This window comes from Carettochelys insculpta, chromosome 2 (genome assembly GCF_033958435.1).
Source record: "Carettochelys insculpta isolate YL-2023 chromosome 2, ASM3395843v1, whole genome shotgun sequence".
NCBI classification, from domain to species: domain Eukaryota; kingdom Metazoa; phylum Chordata; order Testudines; family Carettochelyidae; genus Carettochelys; species Carettochelys insculpta.
In genome coordinates, this window is record NC_134138.1 from 112,877,293 (window position 1) to 112,894,532 (window position 17,240).

Sequence of the window (17,240 nt, forward strand, 5' to 3'; positions counted from 1 at the left end):
TAGGGCAGGGAACCAGAGCTCCAAAGCTAGGAGTAGTTTAGGCTGGTGGCCAGGAGCAGAACCCACCCAGGGGCAGCAATCTGGAGCCTGGTGGCTGCAGCCAGCAGTAGGGAGCAGAGCCCTGGGACCAGCACAGGAAGCCCAACAACCAGGGCCAGTGCTTGGCAGCTGAAGCCTGGTGGGAGGGGGCTGGAATCCAGAGGCTGGGAGCCATGAACCAGGAGCTGGGCCTGGCAGATGGGAACTGAGGCAGAGTCTGGCAGCCGAGGGGCTGTCACTGACCTCCCTGATTTGGTACACTTCCTGGTTCATGGCTGGTCAGGTCTCAAGTGTGCTGGACCAGAAAGCTTTAACTTGTACTCCCTTCTGCTGTGGTATCGTAAGAATCTTTTCAGCATGCGTACAATGTGCTTCGGTTGGCATGTGACTAGGATTCATTACTAACTTTAGTCTACTGGTTGGATCATTAGCTTCTCCAGCCTGGGCTGCAATCTGATGGGCAGTGTGACATGAATACCCCAACTTCCCCACCATCAGAATGAGAAACACTAGTTGAAAGACAAGTGACAAAATTCTCTAGCCCCACAGACAAAGCAAGCAATGGTTACTGAAAAGCAAAGCCTTTCTGTCAGCATGGCGACAAGAGGTCCTTGTTTGTAGTGCTTCATCTTCTAGTACACAACATTGCTTTGGTGGGGTTCACAGCTACTCTGCAGTAGAAGCTGTAAATGTGGATAAAGAACATTTTACTACAGCTTGAAGATTTAGCATAAAAATATTTTAATCATCTGCAACTTTTCCCCAAGACAAGTTGATCCAGATTTTAAAGGCAGTAGCAGTGAGGGTGAATGAGAACTCCACCAGAACAGGGGCAGGCAGAGCTCTCACTAACTTGTCTTTATGCTTACCTGCACCACTGATCTACTTCAGCTATGCAAACAGTTGACAGAGCTACCATGGCAATTTGCCTCTGGAAAGGTCAACAGGGACTGATCTCCTGTCAACACCAGATACTTTTCTCATTTTGGTGGAGTATCTGCTTCAATGGGAATGTGTACAGAGCTCGATTTACCATGACAGTAGACACAGTAAGTTGACGGCCAGGGGATTTGATCCCTGTGGTGTGGATCCCCAACATAGTGGGGTCAAAGCCTAACAGTCCTCACCTCTGCAGGCAGAGGGCTCGTGCCTTTTTTATGGGAATTCAAGCCCCAGAGAAAGCAGGTATGCACTATACTACCAGGGGTGCAGGCCACAGGCCTGTCCCTCCTGAGGGTGCGGGTACCGCTCCAGCTCCACTGGCACGACCATGTCCCTAAGCATTTCTGTAGCGAAACCCCTAAAATATCGAATTCGCACAGACTCCCCCGCTCCCAGCCCCTGCAACTCCCAGCCACTCCCTCAGGCATCGTTCCCACGCACCTTCACCGGCCCTTAGCCCCCTCGCCCCGCTGCACTGCAACCCTGCAATCAGCTACCTGCCCTACCCTGCCTTGCCAGCTGCACCACGAGCCCCCGCACGCGCCGGGCTCAGCAATCAGAGAGCCGGGCGGCGCGCGCGTGTCAGGACACCGAAGCTCCTCCCATTTGTTTCTGTCCCGGCCCCGCCCATCTCCATCAGCTGCTCGTGACGTCCGGTGTCTCCGGCAGTTCCTCGCGCGTGGTGTTTGCGCGCGGCGGGGTGACGTCGGGTGACGGTTGACGGGAGCCGGTTCCGGGGGCCGGGCAGGTGGGCGGGGAAGATGGCGGACCACATCCCGCTGCACCCGGTGCCGCGCAGCACCCAGCGGCGAGCGGCCTATTACACTAGCCTCCCCGCCGCGCAGAGGCACAACAGGTACCGCCCAGGGCTGGGGGGGGGAGGCGCCGCTGAGCTCCGTAGGGACGGGGATGGGAAGGGCCCTGGCCCGGCGAAACCTGCCCTACCCCGTAGGATCCTCCGCGCGGCCGGACACCTGCCTCCCATCTCTGCGCCCCGAGGGGCAGGGGCCGTTCCCCCTCTTCTCCCAGCAGGGAATTTTTGGGGTGAGTGGCAGCTGCGGCACTGCCAGGCCTCCCCTACGCTGGGTGCGTCTCCCTGTTGGCCTGGGGGGAGGGGAAAGAGGTTTTACAGGAACTGGGAGAAGTTCCCTGCCTGCTCTAGTTCCTACCCTGCTCCAGTTCGCAGCACTGCTGGGGGTGTGTCTTAGGGAGGGGCTGTAGGCTTCCTGTGTTTGGCAGAGGAGGCTGTGCCTGCTCCGTTCACACAACAGGGTAGTTGATGTCCTTATTCTGAGGGTAAGTTGGTCAGTTTCTCACGTTGGTGGGTTTCTCGGTTTTCTGTTTGGTCAGCATAGGGATGAGAGGGCATGAAAATGGGCATTAAGGCTTGGGAAGCCCTGGTGGCAAATAAAGTGTGACCTAACATTCATTTTTTTTTAACAAAAATAGCAACAGTTTGGGGGTTTTTTTTCACTTCAGGAATCTGAGGAAGTGAGTAGCAATTTACAAACACTTATGCTATAATACAACTCTTTAAGGTGCCACCAGACTCCTTGTTTTTGCTAAAAGGAAATGAAGACTTTGAAACCTTTCATTTTTGAAAATTTATAAGTTTTATTTGGATTTAAATGTGACAGTAGGTTATTTTCATCAGCAGCAATGACACAGGGAGGCTGTTTTCATGGCCTGAACTGAAAAATTCAAGAAGCAAACAAGTTGCATAAACAGAGCAAAGTAAATAAGTAAAAGGTCTGTTTTGCTACTCTACCCCACAGTGTGTACATAAATCTTTACTGTTTTGTTTTAACCCTTTACTGTATTTTATATAGCAATTCAAAGAGCCTTACATTACAGGCACCTTCTCTGCCGCTCCCACTATAATCTTGTAATCCCTTGTGCAGATGCTCAGTTTTATGTGATGTCAATGTTCTGGTAGGGCTATGATCTGAAGAAGTGGGTCTGCCCCAGGAAAGCTCATCACCTAATTGTTTTGTTAGTCTTTAAAGTGCTACATGACTGCTTTTTTGTTATGTAACATCAATGATATTGTTTTTATCTTCTGTAAAAATAACACAGTTACACCATGATCCTGCAAACACTTAGGTATGTGCTAACTTCTGTGCAAATAAACAAAGAAATATTTATTAAAATATAATGAAGCAGTGTCATGGGTTTAGTTCAGGAATGTGGTTTTTTTTTTTTTCTTGCTCTGCCCCGCCTTGTATTGTGACCTTCGGTAAATCTTCAAGGCTTGTTTTTATGGAATAATTATCTTGAGTTAAAAATTAGTGATTGTTCCACATTTGAGTTAAGGATGTAAAATCCCATTTGATTAGTTAATCTGTTAAAAATTAAACTGGTTACCTGATTATACGGGTGACGGTGGCTGAGGAGGGGACTGCTCTGGCCAGGTTGGAGCGCTCCCACTTGTGGTGCTCCCCAGGCTGCTACAGACAAATGCTGTTCTGACCAAGCTGGGAAGGTCTCTGCCCGCAGCACTCCCAGGCCCACCGAAGGGCTGCTCCAAACATTCTGGAGTGCTCCTTCTGGAGTGGGCCATGGTGGGCAGGTTAACAGTTAAGCTCCCTAATTTGTGTTCTGTCTGTACATGGCACCTTTTAATTTCAATGTGGTAGTGCTTTTTTAACTTGAGTGGGCTGACCTGTTGGGTGTGTTGATGGTGAAGCTGCAAATGAGCCTCCCAGCCCACATAGACATACTGATGCTAATGGAGGAAGCACGCTAAAAGTAGCAGTGTGAATGTTATGGTTTGAGCTGGAGCATGGGCGCTCAAGCCCACTGTGCCCCTTGGCTTTGAGAATATGAGTACCAGCCTGAGCTGCAGTGTTCATATGTCTATTTTTTGCATGCTAGAACAAGCCATGCTAGTGTTAGTCTGTCTGGTCTGGGGGCTTGCTCTGAGCGTCAGTTTAGATAAACTTTTGGTATATAGGGTATATCTTGAGATAATACAACTTGTCAGTAATGACACAATCATTCTTGAAGTTTTGAGTGTTATTCTGCAGCATAGCTGTTCTAATTCAGGCTTTGCTAGTTTGAAAGGAATGACCAGAAAGGTTTTATTTAACTTAGTAGAACCTAATCCAGTCATTTATTGTTCTGTATGTATTTCGGAGCAGTACCTAAATATAATAGGGAGCTCCTGCTTTTACCTTTGAGTGTTGCAGTCGTCACCTCTTGTACTGCAGGAAAAGCATTGGTCTTATTGATGTTAGAACACCCAAAGGAATTGGTGTAAGTTAAATTGATAAACAGTACTTTTTAAACTGAAGTTGCACACACACAATAGGTTTGCACAAATTTAACTGAACTATTTCTGGACAATACAATTTCTTTGTGTAAACAAGGCATTAGTCCTTCACTTCAAAACAGATACTGAGGAGTTTTACCCAACACTGTATATAGGATCTGAGTAAGGATGTAAAATCCCATTTCACTAGTTAATTAGTTAAACCTAGTGTTTAACCAGTTAAATTTGGGGTGTGGCTAAGGAGGTCCTTTTGTGGACCCAGCCGGGTTTAAACACTCATGCCTGTAGCACATCAGTGACCAAGGTTGCTCTAGCCTTGCTGGAGTGCTCCCATCTGCAGCACACCCACAGCATGCCCTGGGCCACTGTGGATGGGGGCTATTCTAGCTGTGCTGGAGCTCCTCCACTCTGAAGTGGCCCTGTGGAGCTGGAGCAGCCCCGTGCCCATTGTGGGCAGAGGGGGCTGCTCCATCTCCTAATGGTTAACCATAACTGGCAAACCTCATTCATTTAGGCCGTTTCTACACAGGCTACTTCCTTTGGAAGTGGCATGGTAATATAGGGAGCGAAAGATGCTAATGAGGTGCAGATGCAAATTCCCTGCACCTCATTAGCATAACATCACGTGATTTGGAGTCCGGAAGACCTTTCTTCTGGACTCCAAAACACTGTATAGAAACACGGCCGCTGGGGGGGGGGGCAGCGGCGGCTTCCGAAAGGAAGTCCTTCCCAAAAATTTTGTGTAGAAATGGCCTTGGGGTGAGGCTTACCAGTTAACTGGTTAAATGTTAACATCCCTATATCTGAGTTTTTCTGGTATAGAAAAGAAGTGGTTTGTCAGAGCAATTTAAGAATATCAGTTAATGACCATAAAGATGATGTCTTGAAGGGGCTCTGAAGAATTCTAAACAAAACTGACTTTATCTGTACCACAATTTTGGAGGGCAGACTTACAAAGATGCAAAATTACATGGAATTGGACAGTGCCATGAAGATCTTTTCTCAGACTCTCATTTTTCCTGGCATGAGGGTAATCATTTCAGCTGTTAATTTTAATATCCTTCCTCTTTTTAAATAGGCTGTGAAAGGGGATGGTGGCAGTTCAGAAGTAGAAGGAATTGAACCTCGCAATTTCAATATCATAGGAAATTTTGAAATTTCTTACAAAACATGAATTTCCACATTTTGTTTCTGAAAGGAAGTATGTTCCTTGAGCTGCTGACTGAAATTGACTGATTCTGTAATATTTTACTGTGGCCTACCACGGAACACCAAGTGAAATTGCCCAGTCCAATAAATTCATCTCTTCCCTTCCCCATAGGCCCAGAGCAAATGACAAAGAATCATGTCAATTTCGATCAGCGCTGTTGCCTGGTCTTCCAGGTTTTGTGCCTGTGGGCAGTTCACTATGCAAAATGCTCTGAAGTTGGGGACCCCCAGGCTTTCAGATTCCTAAGCCACCTGGTTCCCCAGGGTGTGAGAATGAAAAGTCATCGTGTCCGGGATCCTTATCTGCATGATGAGGCTGCCTCACAGCTGTGGACTGTAGAAACCTTGGGCCCCTGGCACCAAGGACACTCTGTGGCTACGTCTACACCAGCCCAGATCTTTGAAATGGGCATGCAAATAGCTATTTTGAAGATTACTAATGAGGCACTGAAATACATATTCAGCGCCTCATTAGCATGCTGGCAGCCGCGGCACTTCAAAATTGCTGTGACTCGCTGCTGTGTGGCTCGTCCAGACGGGAGGTCTTTTTGAAAGAATCCCGCCAACTTTGAAATCCCCTTATTCCTAAGTTGGCGGGGTCCTTTCGAAAAGGACCCTTATCTGGACAAGCCACGTGGCAGTGAGCCGCGGCAATTTTGAAGTGCCACGGCTGCTGGCATGCTGATGAGGCGCTGAATATGTACCTCAGCGCCTCATTAGTAATCTTTGAAATGGCTATTTTCATGGCCATTTAGAAGATTTTGGGCTAGTGTAGACACAGCCTGTATGTTGTAACTATCCTGTAGTTGTGGACCCTGGATGCTCAGCCAGGTTCATAGACTTTCAGCTCTGGTGGCAGGGTGTCTGAAAGACCCAGTGACAGTGCAGTGCTGGAGTGTCAGTCAGTTTCTGCTACATAAGACTGTAACTACGGTCAGTGTACAGGATATAGTGGATGAGTGTGCAGCAGTGATGTTCCCAAACTGTGGTTCCTGATACCGTTGGTGCCATTCGATTCCCGTCCTTGGGGCCATTCTCTTGGAGTTGCTGCCATGTAGCTGTGAACTCTGACAGTTTTCTTGGAAGAAGCCTTGAAAAGCTCCCATGAAAACCCTGTTTCTCAGATCTGATCAGGAGCAGGCTTCAGGTACTCTGGGGAAGAGAATACCAGAAAGTATTTCCTCTTGGGCTCCAAAACCTATCCATACTCTCCCTCTGCATGTGACCACTGAAGATGTGGTAAAATTAAAATAAAAATTCCCTGAAAATCCAAAAGTCCAGCTATAGTGCTTTCTTGAAAAGTCAAGCAAATTCACCTGAAATTAATGTGACCTTAATTCCTACTTGTCCTGGACTTCAGTATACTTTCAACTGTCATTCTGTCTCAGCTGAGCCTATTGCTGTAGTGCTCCTTGGTGCTCTTGTCAATGTTGATGTACAACTTCAAGAGCTATGGGAGCAAGGGGTGGGATCACTTTTGGGATGTGAACATTCCCAGGGGTAATTCATAGATTATGAAAGAGAGTTCCTGCTTTCAGCTTTCGAAATAGTCCTGTATTCTTAAAGGTGTGTCTTCCCTGACCCGCCCACATCAATGCTGGGAAATCACTTTGATCTCCCTGACAATCCAACAGTGCTTGCATTGCCATAGAAAAGTAGCCATTTCTGTTGATGTAATCTGAGGCAGGGTGATCTGGAGCTGAAATAGCATATGTGTGCCATCTATTGTGGCTCAGAAATGCTTGTGCTGCAAAATTATCTTCTGTCCAGCATACTATTCTTCATACTACTATTGTGTTTTAAAATGTGAAGTATTTTTTGAAATGATATAATTTACTTTCTATTGGGGAAAAAACTATAGGATTGAATTGGCAGAATCCATTTCATGCTTCTGTTTATGGGAGTAGTTTAGTATGTAGTAGTATGATAGCCGACTCACATGTCCTTAGTTTGGTTGGAAATTCATGTGACTAAGTGTGATTGTTGTCCTTTGCTTATTTTTTCATTCATTGTTTTGAGGGAATGGGAGAAAGTATAATACAAGGTTGGCCAAACTTCTGAACTGGATATGACAATCTTCAGAAGTTTGAGAGTTAGGGCATGCCTTCCGTGACTCACATGGCTGAAGCACTGAGGTCCCTTGCGGCTGAGCAGAAGCCAGAGGTGATTCATTGAGGGGAGGGGGAGTGGGTGGGTGTGTCAGTCCCTCCCCAGCAATTGCTAAAGCGGCAAGTTGGGAGCTACAGCTCTGGGGAGAGGCACCGGCAAACAGCTGCTTAACTGTTTTTGCTGAGGCCTTTCCCCACAGAGCTAACATCTGGGTGCTGCAGGGAAGGGGTCACTGAGGGTAAGAAGGAGTGTGGGAATAATTCAGCTGCTGGAGGGGATGAATCATTACATTGTGCTTTCCCACTCTCAGCAGGCACCAGTCATCTCTGCCAGAAACCTCTAGCTTTATCACCCTCCTGCAGGGCAGAAATCCTGAGCTCTGCCCTTCCCTCTCCCCTCAGGCCAGTAAGCAGAGAAGGGTGTATGTATAGGGGATTCTCTGAGCCTTACTTTACCTGTAGAAGAGCCACATGGGGCTCTGCTACCTCTGTTAAAATAGATACTCTTCTCTCTTTCTCTCTGTATGACAACTATTCTCAGCTAAGACTTCTGAAAAATGTGTGTTTCTTAAGACAGGCCTATATATCTGTTTACTGTCGCTCATGATATAAAAAATGTACATTTGAGTGATGTAACGTAGTCAACACTACTTGAATGTGTAGTTGGTGTGGTCAGCACTACATCAATGGGAAGGCTTTCCTCTTGACATAATTACCCCCTTCATAGAATTGGATAACGCATACCAATGGAAAAAGCTCTCCTTTTGAAATAGTAGTATCTTCACTGAAGTGCTACAACAGCAGGTGCAGCTGTGCTGCTGTAGTGTTTTAAGTATAGATCTGCCAATAACCAGATCTGGTTTGACAAATGGTGACAAAACTGTTTAGTGTAAAAAGATGAAAAAATCATACATGTTTTGACTTCTGTTCATATAAATTGAACTGTTAATCTACAACTCAGTATGCAATAACAGATTTTTGGTGGGGAGAGAGAGACAATAAGTATATCTAGCTTTAGCTTAAGAGCTTTTTAAAGCAACTCTTAGTGTTAAGTGAAGAAATCTTTACAATCCAAATGCTCCCCCTAAATTACATTATGAAAGCTGAGGCTGTATACAAGACAGTTTCCTACAAAAATATTTAGTGATCTTCAGTTTGTGGAAATAAAGGTAAATAGTCTAGTTAAATAAGCACCTAACATTGTGCAGACAAACATATACTAATTGCATTCTGAACCAAAAATTTGATAGGAGTTTGAATACCTCATTCATAATTACCTTGATTTCTCAATGTAATAGCTTATTTTTGGTTCATATTTTGTGAACATCAGAAGATAAGAATGACCATACTTGTTCAGTCCAGTAGTCCATCTAGCTCATTATCCTGTCTTCAGACAATGGTCAATGTCAGCTGCTTCAAAGGAAATCAAGAAAACAGGGCAGTTCTCAAGTAATCCTTCCTGTCATCCAGTTTGACAAGTTGAAAGACCAAGGCAGTCAGAAGTTTTAGGAACTGTGAGAGCACTAGTTGCATCCTTTATCATCCTGTCTAACAGCCAATGGAGGGACCTGTTCTTCATGAATTTATCTAATTCTTTTGTGAATCATGTTGTAGTTTTGGCCTCCACAACATTTCCTGGCAGTGAGTTCCATAGATTGACTGTACAATGTTTGAAGAAGTATTCTCATTGGGTTTAAACCTGATTATTATTTAAATGCTTCTCACGTAGAAGCAGTTACATCACCCTAATCGTTATTGTTGCCCTATTTTGTACCTTTTCCAGTTTCAGTTTTGAGATGGGTGACCAGAATTGCATGTGGCATTAAAGATGTTTCCATATCATGGATTTATGTGGAGGCATTCTATTTCCTCACTCATTGTCTATCCCTTTCCTAATGGTTCCTAACATTCAATTCATTTTTTGAGTGTTGCTGCATGTTGAATGGCTGTTTTCCAGAGAACTATCCAGGGTGATTTCAAAATCTTTCTTTAGCAGCAACAGCAAATTTAGAACTCATTTTGTATTGGTTATGTTTTCCAACTTGAATTATTTTGCATGTTATCAACACTGAATTTCAGCTACTGTTTTGTTCATCTAGTTGTGTGAGATGTCTTTATAATTCTTCAGTCGCCTTTGGTCTTAACTTTCTCAAGTAATGTAATAATGTTTGCAGGCAATAACAACTGTTTTACACCTTTTGCAGAAAATTTATGACTATGCTGACCAGCGTAGATCTCTATACAGAATAGTGGGAAACCTTTGTTATTTCCACATTACATTTATTTAACCAATTACTCATCCACAAAGAAACCTTTCTTTTTGTCAGAAGACTGCTTACAAATGTTCCTTCAAATCGTTTGCTTCAGTGTGAGGATTTTGGATTGCTCACTCACTGCTACCTACTTTTGTTTCCTGATCCTGGCCCCTGGTTGTCTGCCTCAGCCTGATTTCTGGTGTCTTAATTGTGGTTCCTGATCTCTGGCTCATCTCCTTATCCTGATCTCATGGTTTCCTAGATTGTCCTGGTTGCTGCTGTCTGACTTGTGGTTCCGACCTCAGCTTCTGACTATCTGATTATGAACCCTGGCTGGTGAGGAGGCCTGTACCTCCCTTACCTATGCTAACCATTAGGCATAGTTGCCTTTGTTCCAGTACTCATGTTCTGTCAGTGTGGAGAATACCCGTCTCTGCAGAGCATCACGGCATCCGAGAGGTTGGGGTAAATCCATTGAATAGATCTGTTTGCCTCACTGGGTCATAGAAAACAAATCTCGAGTAGAAGGTCCTGGGGAACAGGTAAAACTCCAGGAAATCATAGAACTGTCTTTTCATCTCGTTTTGATATTTTGGGGTTGTCTACTAATTGTAATGCACACATCAAGATAAAACTCAAAAGAAAATGTAAGACACAGTTTAAGAAAAGAAGAGACATGGTGAAAGTAAGTGAGGAAGAAACAGGGAATGTGTACAGAACAGCACTCAACGAGAAGATTAAGAATATTGCCACAGAGAAAGACCTAGATAAGAGAGTTGCAGGGATAGCTATCGTTATAGAAGAGGCAATTGAGCAGACTGTTCCAGAAGAAGAAAAGATCAATAAGAAGTGGATTACCCAGGAGACACCAAAGTTGGTTCAAGAGAAGAGAGCGTTGAAAATCAGAAGAGACATTTCTGAGATGGCAGAACAGCAATATAGGATGAAATGCAATGCGATAAGGAAAGCAGCCAGAAAAGATAAGGAGAAATGGTTAGACGAGCAATGTGAAGATATAGAGAGGTATTGCAGCAAATATAAGACCAGGGAGGTATATAAGACAATAAGGAATATTAATAGGAAATGGTGACCAAAGCAGATGGCGATCAAAGATGAGAACGAAGAAGTGCTGATGAACAGGGAGAAGATTCTGCAGTGATGGATGAAATATTGCACTGATCTGTACAAAGCACAGTTGGACCCGAGTGTCTCAGAGAGACTGATTGAAGAATTGAAAGAGATATGTCCCCCGAGCATTGAGAGCGAGACCCATATTTCGAAGGAGGAAGTAGAAAAAGCAGTGAAACAACTAAAGAACAAGCAGAGCCTTGGAAATAAGATCACGGGAGAGAGCATGATTCAAGAACTACACTGGCTATGTAATATAGCATGGAAAGAAGGGAAGGCGCCTAAGGAATGGACAAGATCTGTGCTAGTGGCAATACCCAAGAAGGGAAGTACATTGGAGTGCAAGAACTACAGAACGATTGCCCTAACGAGTCATCTAGGTAAGGTGCTGGTGATGATACTGACTGAGAGATTAAGATTGAAGATAGAAGAACATATAGCAGACAAGCAAGTGGGGTTCAGAAAAGATAGAAGTACCATACAGCAGATATTGGCACTAAGACTGATAGCGGAGAAAACTCAACAAAAGAACAAAAACATATACACTTGCTTCATTGATTTTCAAAAGGCATTTGACAGTGTAGATCAGAAAGTGACTTGGGTGGTGTTGGAGTCATATGGAGTGGATAGCAGATTGATATGGTTGTTGAAGAATATCAGTGACAATGCGGAGGCAGTGGTGAGAACATGCGGGGAGTTGGGAAGTTGGTTTAAAACAAGTAGAGATACGAGACAAGGAGATCCCATATCTCCAAGTATCTTCATTGCACATCTGGAGAGAGTGATGGACAAGATCAAAGAGGAGGTAGAAGGGATATCCATGCATGGGAAAAGAATTAATAGCTTGAGGTTCATGGATGATATAGTTATCATTGAGGAAGATGAGGAGAAGCTAGTGAAAATGATGCTGATGTTAAAGAAGGGAGGTGATACGGACTGATTATGAACATCAATAAAACAAAATCAATGGTATTTGGAGATAAGGAAATAGGAAGGAAAATCAGCGTCGATGGTATTGAAGTAGAAAATGTAGAGAAGTTCACATATCTGGGGAGCAACATAACGTATGATCTAGACTGTAAGAAGGAAGTAGCAACTAGAATAGCAAAAGCAAGAGTGAGTTTGAAGGCCCTGGATAAGATCAGGAAAAGCAAAGCAATTAGCTTAGGAACGAAGCTGTGCATCTTGAAAATGTTTGTATTCAGCATCATGTTGTACGGATGTGAGACGTGGGTGATAACGAAAGATTCAAAAAGAATATTGGCGTTCAAAAGGAGTTGTTATAGAAAGATTCTGAGAATAGGATGGATGCAGAAGGTCACCAATGAGGACTTATATAGGAAGATACAGCTGGAAGAGAGCCTGCTGCAGAAGGTTATAAAATGGAAACTACAACTATTTGGACATATTTGCAGAATGAACAAAAAATCAAGACTTTGGTATTCGGCATAATGGACTGTTCGAATAGGAGAGGCAGACCCCACAGAGAATGCATAGATGATATAGTACATTGGTGCGAAGCTAGTCTACAGAAAGTAAGCCACTCTGCACTGGACAGGAAAAGATGGAAGGAAATAGTGAGAGAGGCATCAGACACCAATGGGGGCAGAGCCCATGGTTATTGATGATGATGATGATGATCATCATGACTAATTCTAAGATCATACTGCCAGTATTGGAAGTGTCCTTAAAACTGACCATACAACATGGTTGAAATAATCATCTCGTCAAGTCGTGATGAGCTTCACCAGTTGTCTTACGTGGGCTTCTCTATCTCTCCATACACATTCTGCACGCAAGACTCTGATGGGTGTTGCAGCTGTCTAGTGGCCAAAGAAAGTCAGATATAGTCTTCTGCGTGTGGCCTGGAGGACAAGGATATCTTGGGCAGGGAGGTCTTCATCTCAGCCAACCTGGGCATTATGGTCTTAGTCTAACAAGCCATGATGTCTATACACCAGTTCCCTCTTTGGAAGAAGATAGCTATGTTGACTGTGAATCTGCCTGAAGATCAAAGGAAGCTAGCAAAAGATTTAATTGTTGGGAGGTTGGTTGCCAAACAAACTATGTCAAAGACCTTCCTTTGACGTATCTGATTCTTCAGCAAGTTCAATTAGTTATTGCTGATGTCATACACACTTGGCTCATGCATTCTAGTCTACAGCCCAAAACCTGTGCTCTAATAGAGGATCTCCCTTTTGAGGGAGATGATTTATTCATTATTAAAACTGACAGTATCTTTGAAAAGATGGGTTGTGTTAAGCTGGCAGCCCCAGGGCATTAGCTTATCTCAGTCTGAGAGGAGGGTAAATTTGTAGCACTGGTCTTCAGATACAAGACAGATCTTTCTTCATCTTTTTATTTCCAGCCAGAAGTATCTTTACCAGCATTAACAATCTCAACAACAGAGGAGAAAGAGGTTTTTAGCTTCATCCTAAAAAATACACACAATTTTTTTTTCAGGTTTGACACAACACAGCAGCAGAGTAACAGGGCAGTGGAGGAAATCAGTGCTGAGCGCAGCCCTGCATCCCTCCATAATGAATGTGAGTGCAGCTGGCAAGCTTCTCTCCTCTCTCTGTTGCTCCCACCCTGTGGTTGCTGAGCAGAGGAGAAATGGTGACAGGGCTGGTGTTTATGTACAGAGCACAAGCAATGCCCCACCCCTCGGGAGGGCAGAGCCTGCTCAGCAATGCCCTGCGTCCCCCGCTTTGCTATGTGAGAGTGCAGCCAGCAGGCTCCTCTTCTCTCCCACCTAGTGTGAGCTACTCTCTATTATCCAGAATATTTGATTATCAAGCAACCTCCCAGTCCTGTGGATGCTGGATATCAAAGAGTTTACTATGCTGGCCAGTTCAAGTTTTTAAATATCTCACTGCAGCTTCTACCACTTTCTTGAAAAGTGAGCTTGGTAGATGACTCCTCGGAGCTATATTTCAAGGAGTATAATGTCCCAGCAGGGATTGCTAATGCTGATGGAGGGTGGAAGTTGGAGTCTGCCTTTGGAATTGGGTGTCTCAGCAGATGGTAGCAAGCAGGGGGTGGGCTGTACCTTTAGTTCTGCAAGATAAGAATTACCCTACCATCTTGTGTTAGATCAGTATGATGCTTTGTTTTTCCAACCAAATGCATCTGCTTCATCTGTTAAATCCTAGTAGCAATTCAATTTACTCAATCTTATTCGAGAAACAGTGTTAAAATTCACCTTAATGGCATTTGCAATAACAACATGCTATGTTGATTCATGTACAGTAATGGAACTGTTACGTTCATTTTATTGAATTGGCTGACTAATACGGGATAGTTAATGTTATGTGATGAAAAATTCTGTTGTGATATGAATTCATAATGGAGCAGAGTTAAACTTAATGTGGGAACTTCAAATGTGAATTTCCTAATTTTGGCAGAATAAAATCTTAATTTTAACAAGGCGCTAATGTTTTCTATTTAAGTGATCAGTAAATCTGGAGAAGAATGAAATGCAACCAAAACTGCAGGAAGAGGTTATACAAGAGAGGAAACTATTAGGTTTCAGCTTCATGTAAAAAAGATGCATGTTGTGCAAATTCTTTTCTGCCTCTCTCTTTCCGTGCTCTCACCCTGCAGGGTTCTAGAACCCCAGCAGTCAACACAGCAATGAAATAGCCCAAGTGCCACAAGCCCATGAGGCAGTGATAAGCAGCGGGTGTCTAGTTGCTGTTAGACATACTTTTTGGGAGTAAATCTCAATATCACAAGTCAACGTAATACTAGACTACTTCACATCAGCAATGAATAAACATGGGACTGTTTGCAACCTGAAGTTTGATGAGGAGCACCTTGTCTTTAGAATGACAATAGAATGCTAGTTTATTGTATAACTCAGAAGAGGCGGATAAGTGTGGATTGAAGTGTCCGTGGCAAACTAAGTGCAGATTCAGGGAGATTAAACTGATGCATGTCGATAATTAGGTCACATTTAGAATATTTGTGGTCTTGACAATTTTCAGAACTATTGGAATATAGCAGCTTTCTCTTCCACATATATTTTTTGCAAACTGTTATCTTTAATCATCATATATAATATAAGCTTGCGTGTACACATTTTACAAGAAGGTTAACATTGCAATAACAAGCACTCTGGAAATGCCAGAATAAATTTCATTGTTCTCCTTTTAGTTCTGTCCCCTAGAGGATGCATTCTGTTGTTGTCACTAGTATTACATGCGAATTCCGAGGCAGAAGTAAGGATAAAGTGTTTCTTTCCTGAGCCTCAATCTAACAGCGTAAACACTAGAGTCCATTCTCTTCATGTAACGTTATATTCATTGCCCATCATTCACACAATGTGGCCAAATAGAAGGGGACTTTAAATGCAGTGATATGCAATGATATGCAATCAAGTAAACAACTTTTTAGTATATCTGCAATGTGACTCAAGTGACTTGTTATCAGGATTTATCACCAAATTTGCTCCTCTGATTGGATCCTTAGCTTCCCTAGGCTGATCAAATGCCATCAGGTGGAATTTGCATTCCTTCTGCACCTCAGGTCATACTCAGTGCTCCTTCTAATCTTTTCCATCCAAGTGTGGAATAAATCTTTTGTGTGCACTGAGGCATGTGGGAATATGAACCACTAATAGAAGCACAATACCTAACTGTGGGTGCTCTGCTAATCACCTGGGTGGCTTTTAAATATCTCTTGAGTGGCTGCCGAGTTGCGCAGCTTACAGGAGAACTCTGGTCATACCAGAAAGGTTGCTTGAGATAGAGGACCTTTAGATCTACAACACAAACCTGTATCACTTAAGCTAAAGTAGCTGGTAGTGGCTGTAGGCTTTTATGTTTCATGTGGAGTAGCTGATAAGTGGGGATGCCACACATTTTACACAGCTACTTCTTGTACAGAGGTGTTTTGGGTAGAAGTCTTGTCAGGAACAGCAGGAAGATTGGCCATAACTCTCAGGCTGTGACTAGACTAGAGGGATTTGTCGGCAAAGCGGCCATTTTGTCAACAAAACCCATGTAGTGTCCTGATTTCCAAGGGCTTTCTGTCAACAGTAAGACTTTGATGACATCTGCACCTCACTTGCCATGAGGAAGGCGGCCTCTGTCAACGGAGATCTGTCAACTAAAAGCTGGGTCTGGACATTCTGGGGGGCCTTCTGTTGACAGAAAGGGCTTCCAGGACATGGGATAACCCTGTTGGCTGTTTTGCCAATAGAGTAGCTGGGCTCTCTGTCAATAGACTAGATCGTTCTTTCGATCCCACCCTGTGGTCTGGCTGTGATCTGTCAACAGAAGTTTTGTCGGAAGGTATCTTCTGACAAAAACTTCTACCAACAAATCCTTCGAGCCTAAAAGTAGCCTCAGTGCTTTGGCAGTTCTGGGCTTTGAAGAAGCCTGTTGGCAGTCCCTAAATTAGAACAGACAATGGGTTTTGGATTTTTTTTTTAGAGATATGCTCTAGAAATTTATTTTTGTACAATTATTATATAGTAGGTTAAATGAGATAATTACAATGATCCCTTCTGGCCTAGGAATCTATAAATCTAAATGTAGACTGGGAGCCATGCTAATCTCTGGAGTAGTCCAGATTCCAGTACAGACAAACATGGCTTAAAGTTGCCTTTTCTTCTCCCCAACTACAACAGTTCTCTAAGAGGCACAGCAAAAAATTTGGTCCCTGGATTCTGTCCCTAGTTTTCCATAAATGATTTTGTGCAATTTCTTGAGTATTAGTTCTGTAAAATGGAAGAAATTATATTTACCATGCTTCAAAGATAGAGGGTGCTCAGTAGTGAGCTATGAAGTGTACAGAAATATTATTAATCAGTAGAAGAGAGGATGGGTGGACAGCAGTGCCAACAGGTTCCAGGGGCCTGGGGAGAGGGAGCCCCAGCTTTCTGCCTGGAGAGGGTGGGGCCAAGAATGGAAGGGATGGGGCTTGGGTAGGACTGACTGCCTCCCCATCCCCCACTGCCCCTCTGAGCTGCTGTGCAGCCTTTTGAAGGAGCCCAGTGCTTCAGCTATGACAGTGGCCAGAGCTCTGGGCCCCTTCTGAAATGCTGGGCCAGGGGGCAATTGCTCTCTTATCCCCCTTGTTGGCAGTCCTGTGTGTGGTACTCCTGGTCTTTCCTGGTGCTGTGATGATGTAATTTTACTGATTGTCACAGTTCAAGGCGACTGCAGTGATGGAGAGAAAATATGGGCCAGTTTGTGACCTGTCAGACTTCTGACTCCCCAGTCATCACCTTTTGTGGATGGAGACATGATCCTTCCTGACTCGGGTATTTATAGGCTTCAC

The 17,240-nt window shown here is 43.9% G+C and overlaps 1 protein-coding gene across 7 annotated transcripts in view; it reads left to right on the plus strand.

Annotated features, from left to right (window-relative positions):
- The first annotated feature begins 1,742 nt into the window (after window positions 1-1,742).
- Window positions 1,743-17,240, plus strand: part of ATP9B (ATPase phospholipid transporting 9B (putative)) — a 332,144-nt gene continuing 316,646 nt past the window's right edge. For 6 of the 7 annotated variants that reach the window (XM_074987543.1, XM_074987544.1, XM_074987549.1 and 3 more), the window contains exon 1: window positions 1,743-1,837. In XM_074987543.1, the coding sequence (XP_074843644.1) occupies window positions 1,743-1,837 (95 nt within the window). Of the gene's footprint in view, window positions 1,838-1,869; window positions 2,026-17,240 lie in introns of those variants that run through there. The other variant, XM_074987546.1, reaches the window with a different exon arrangement.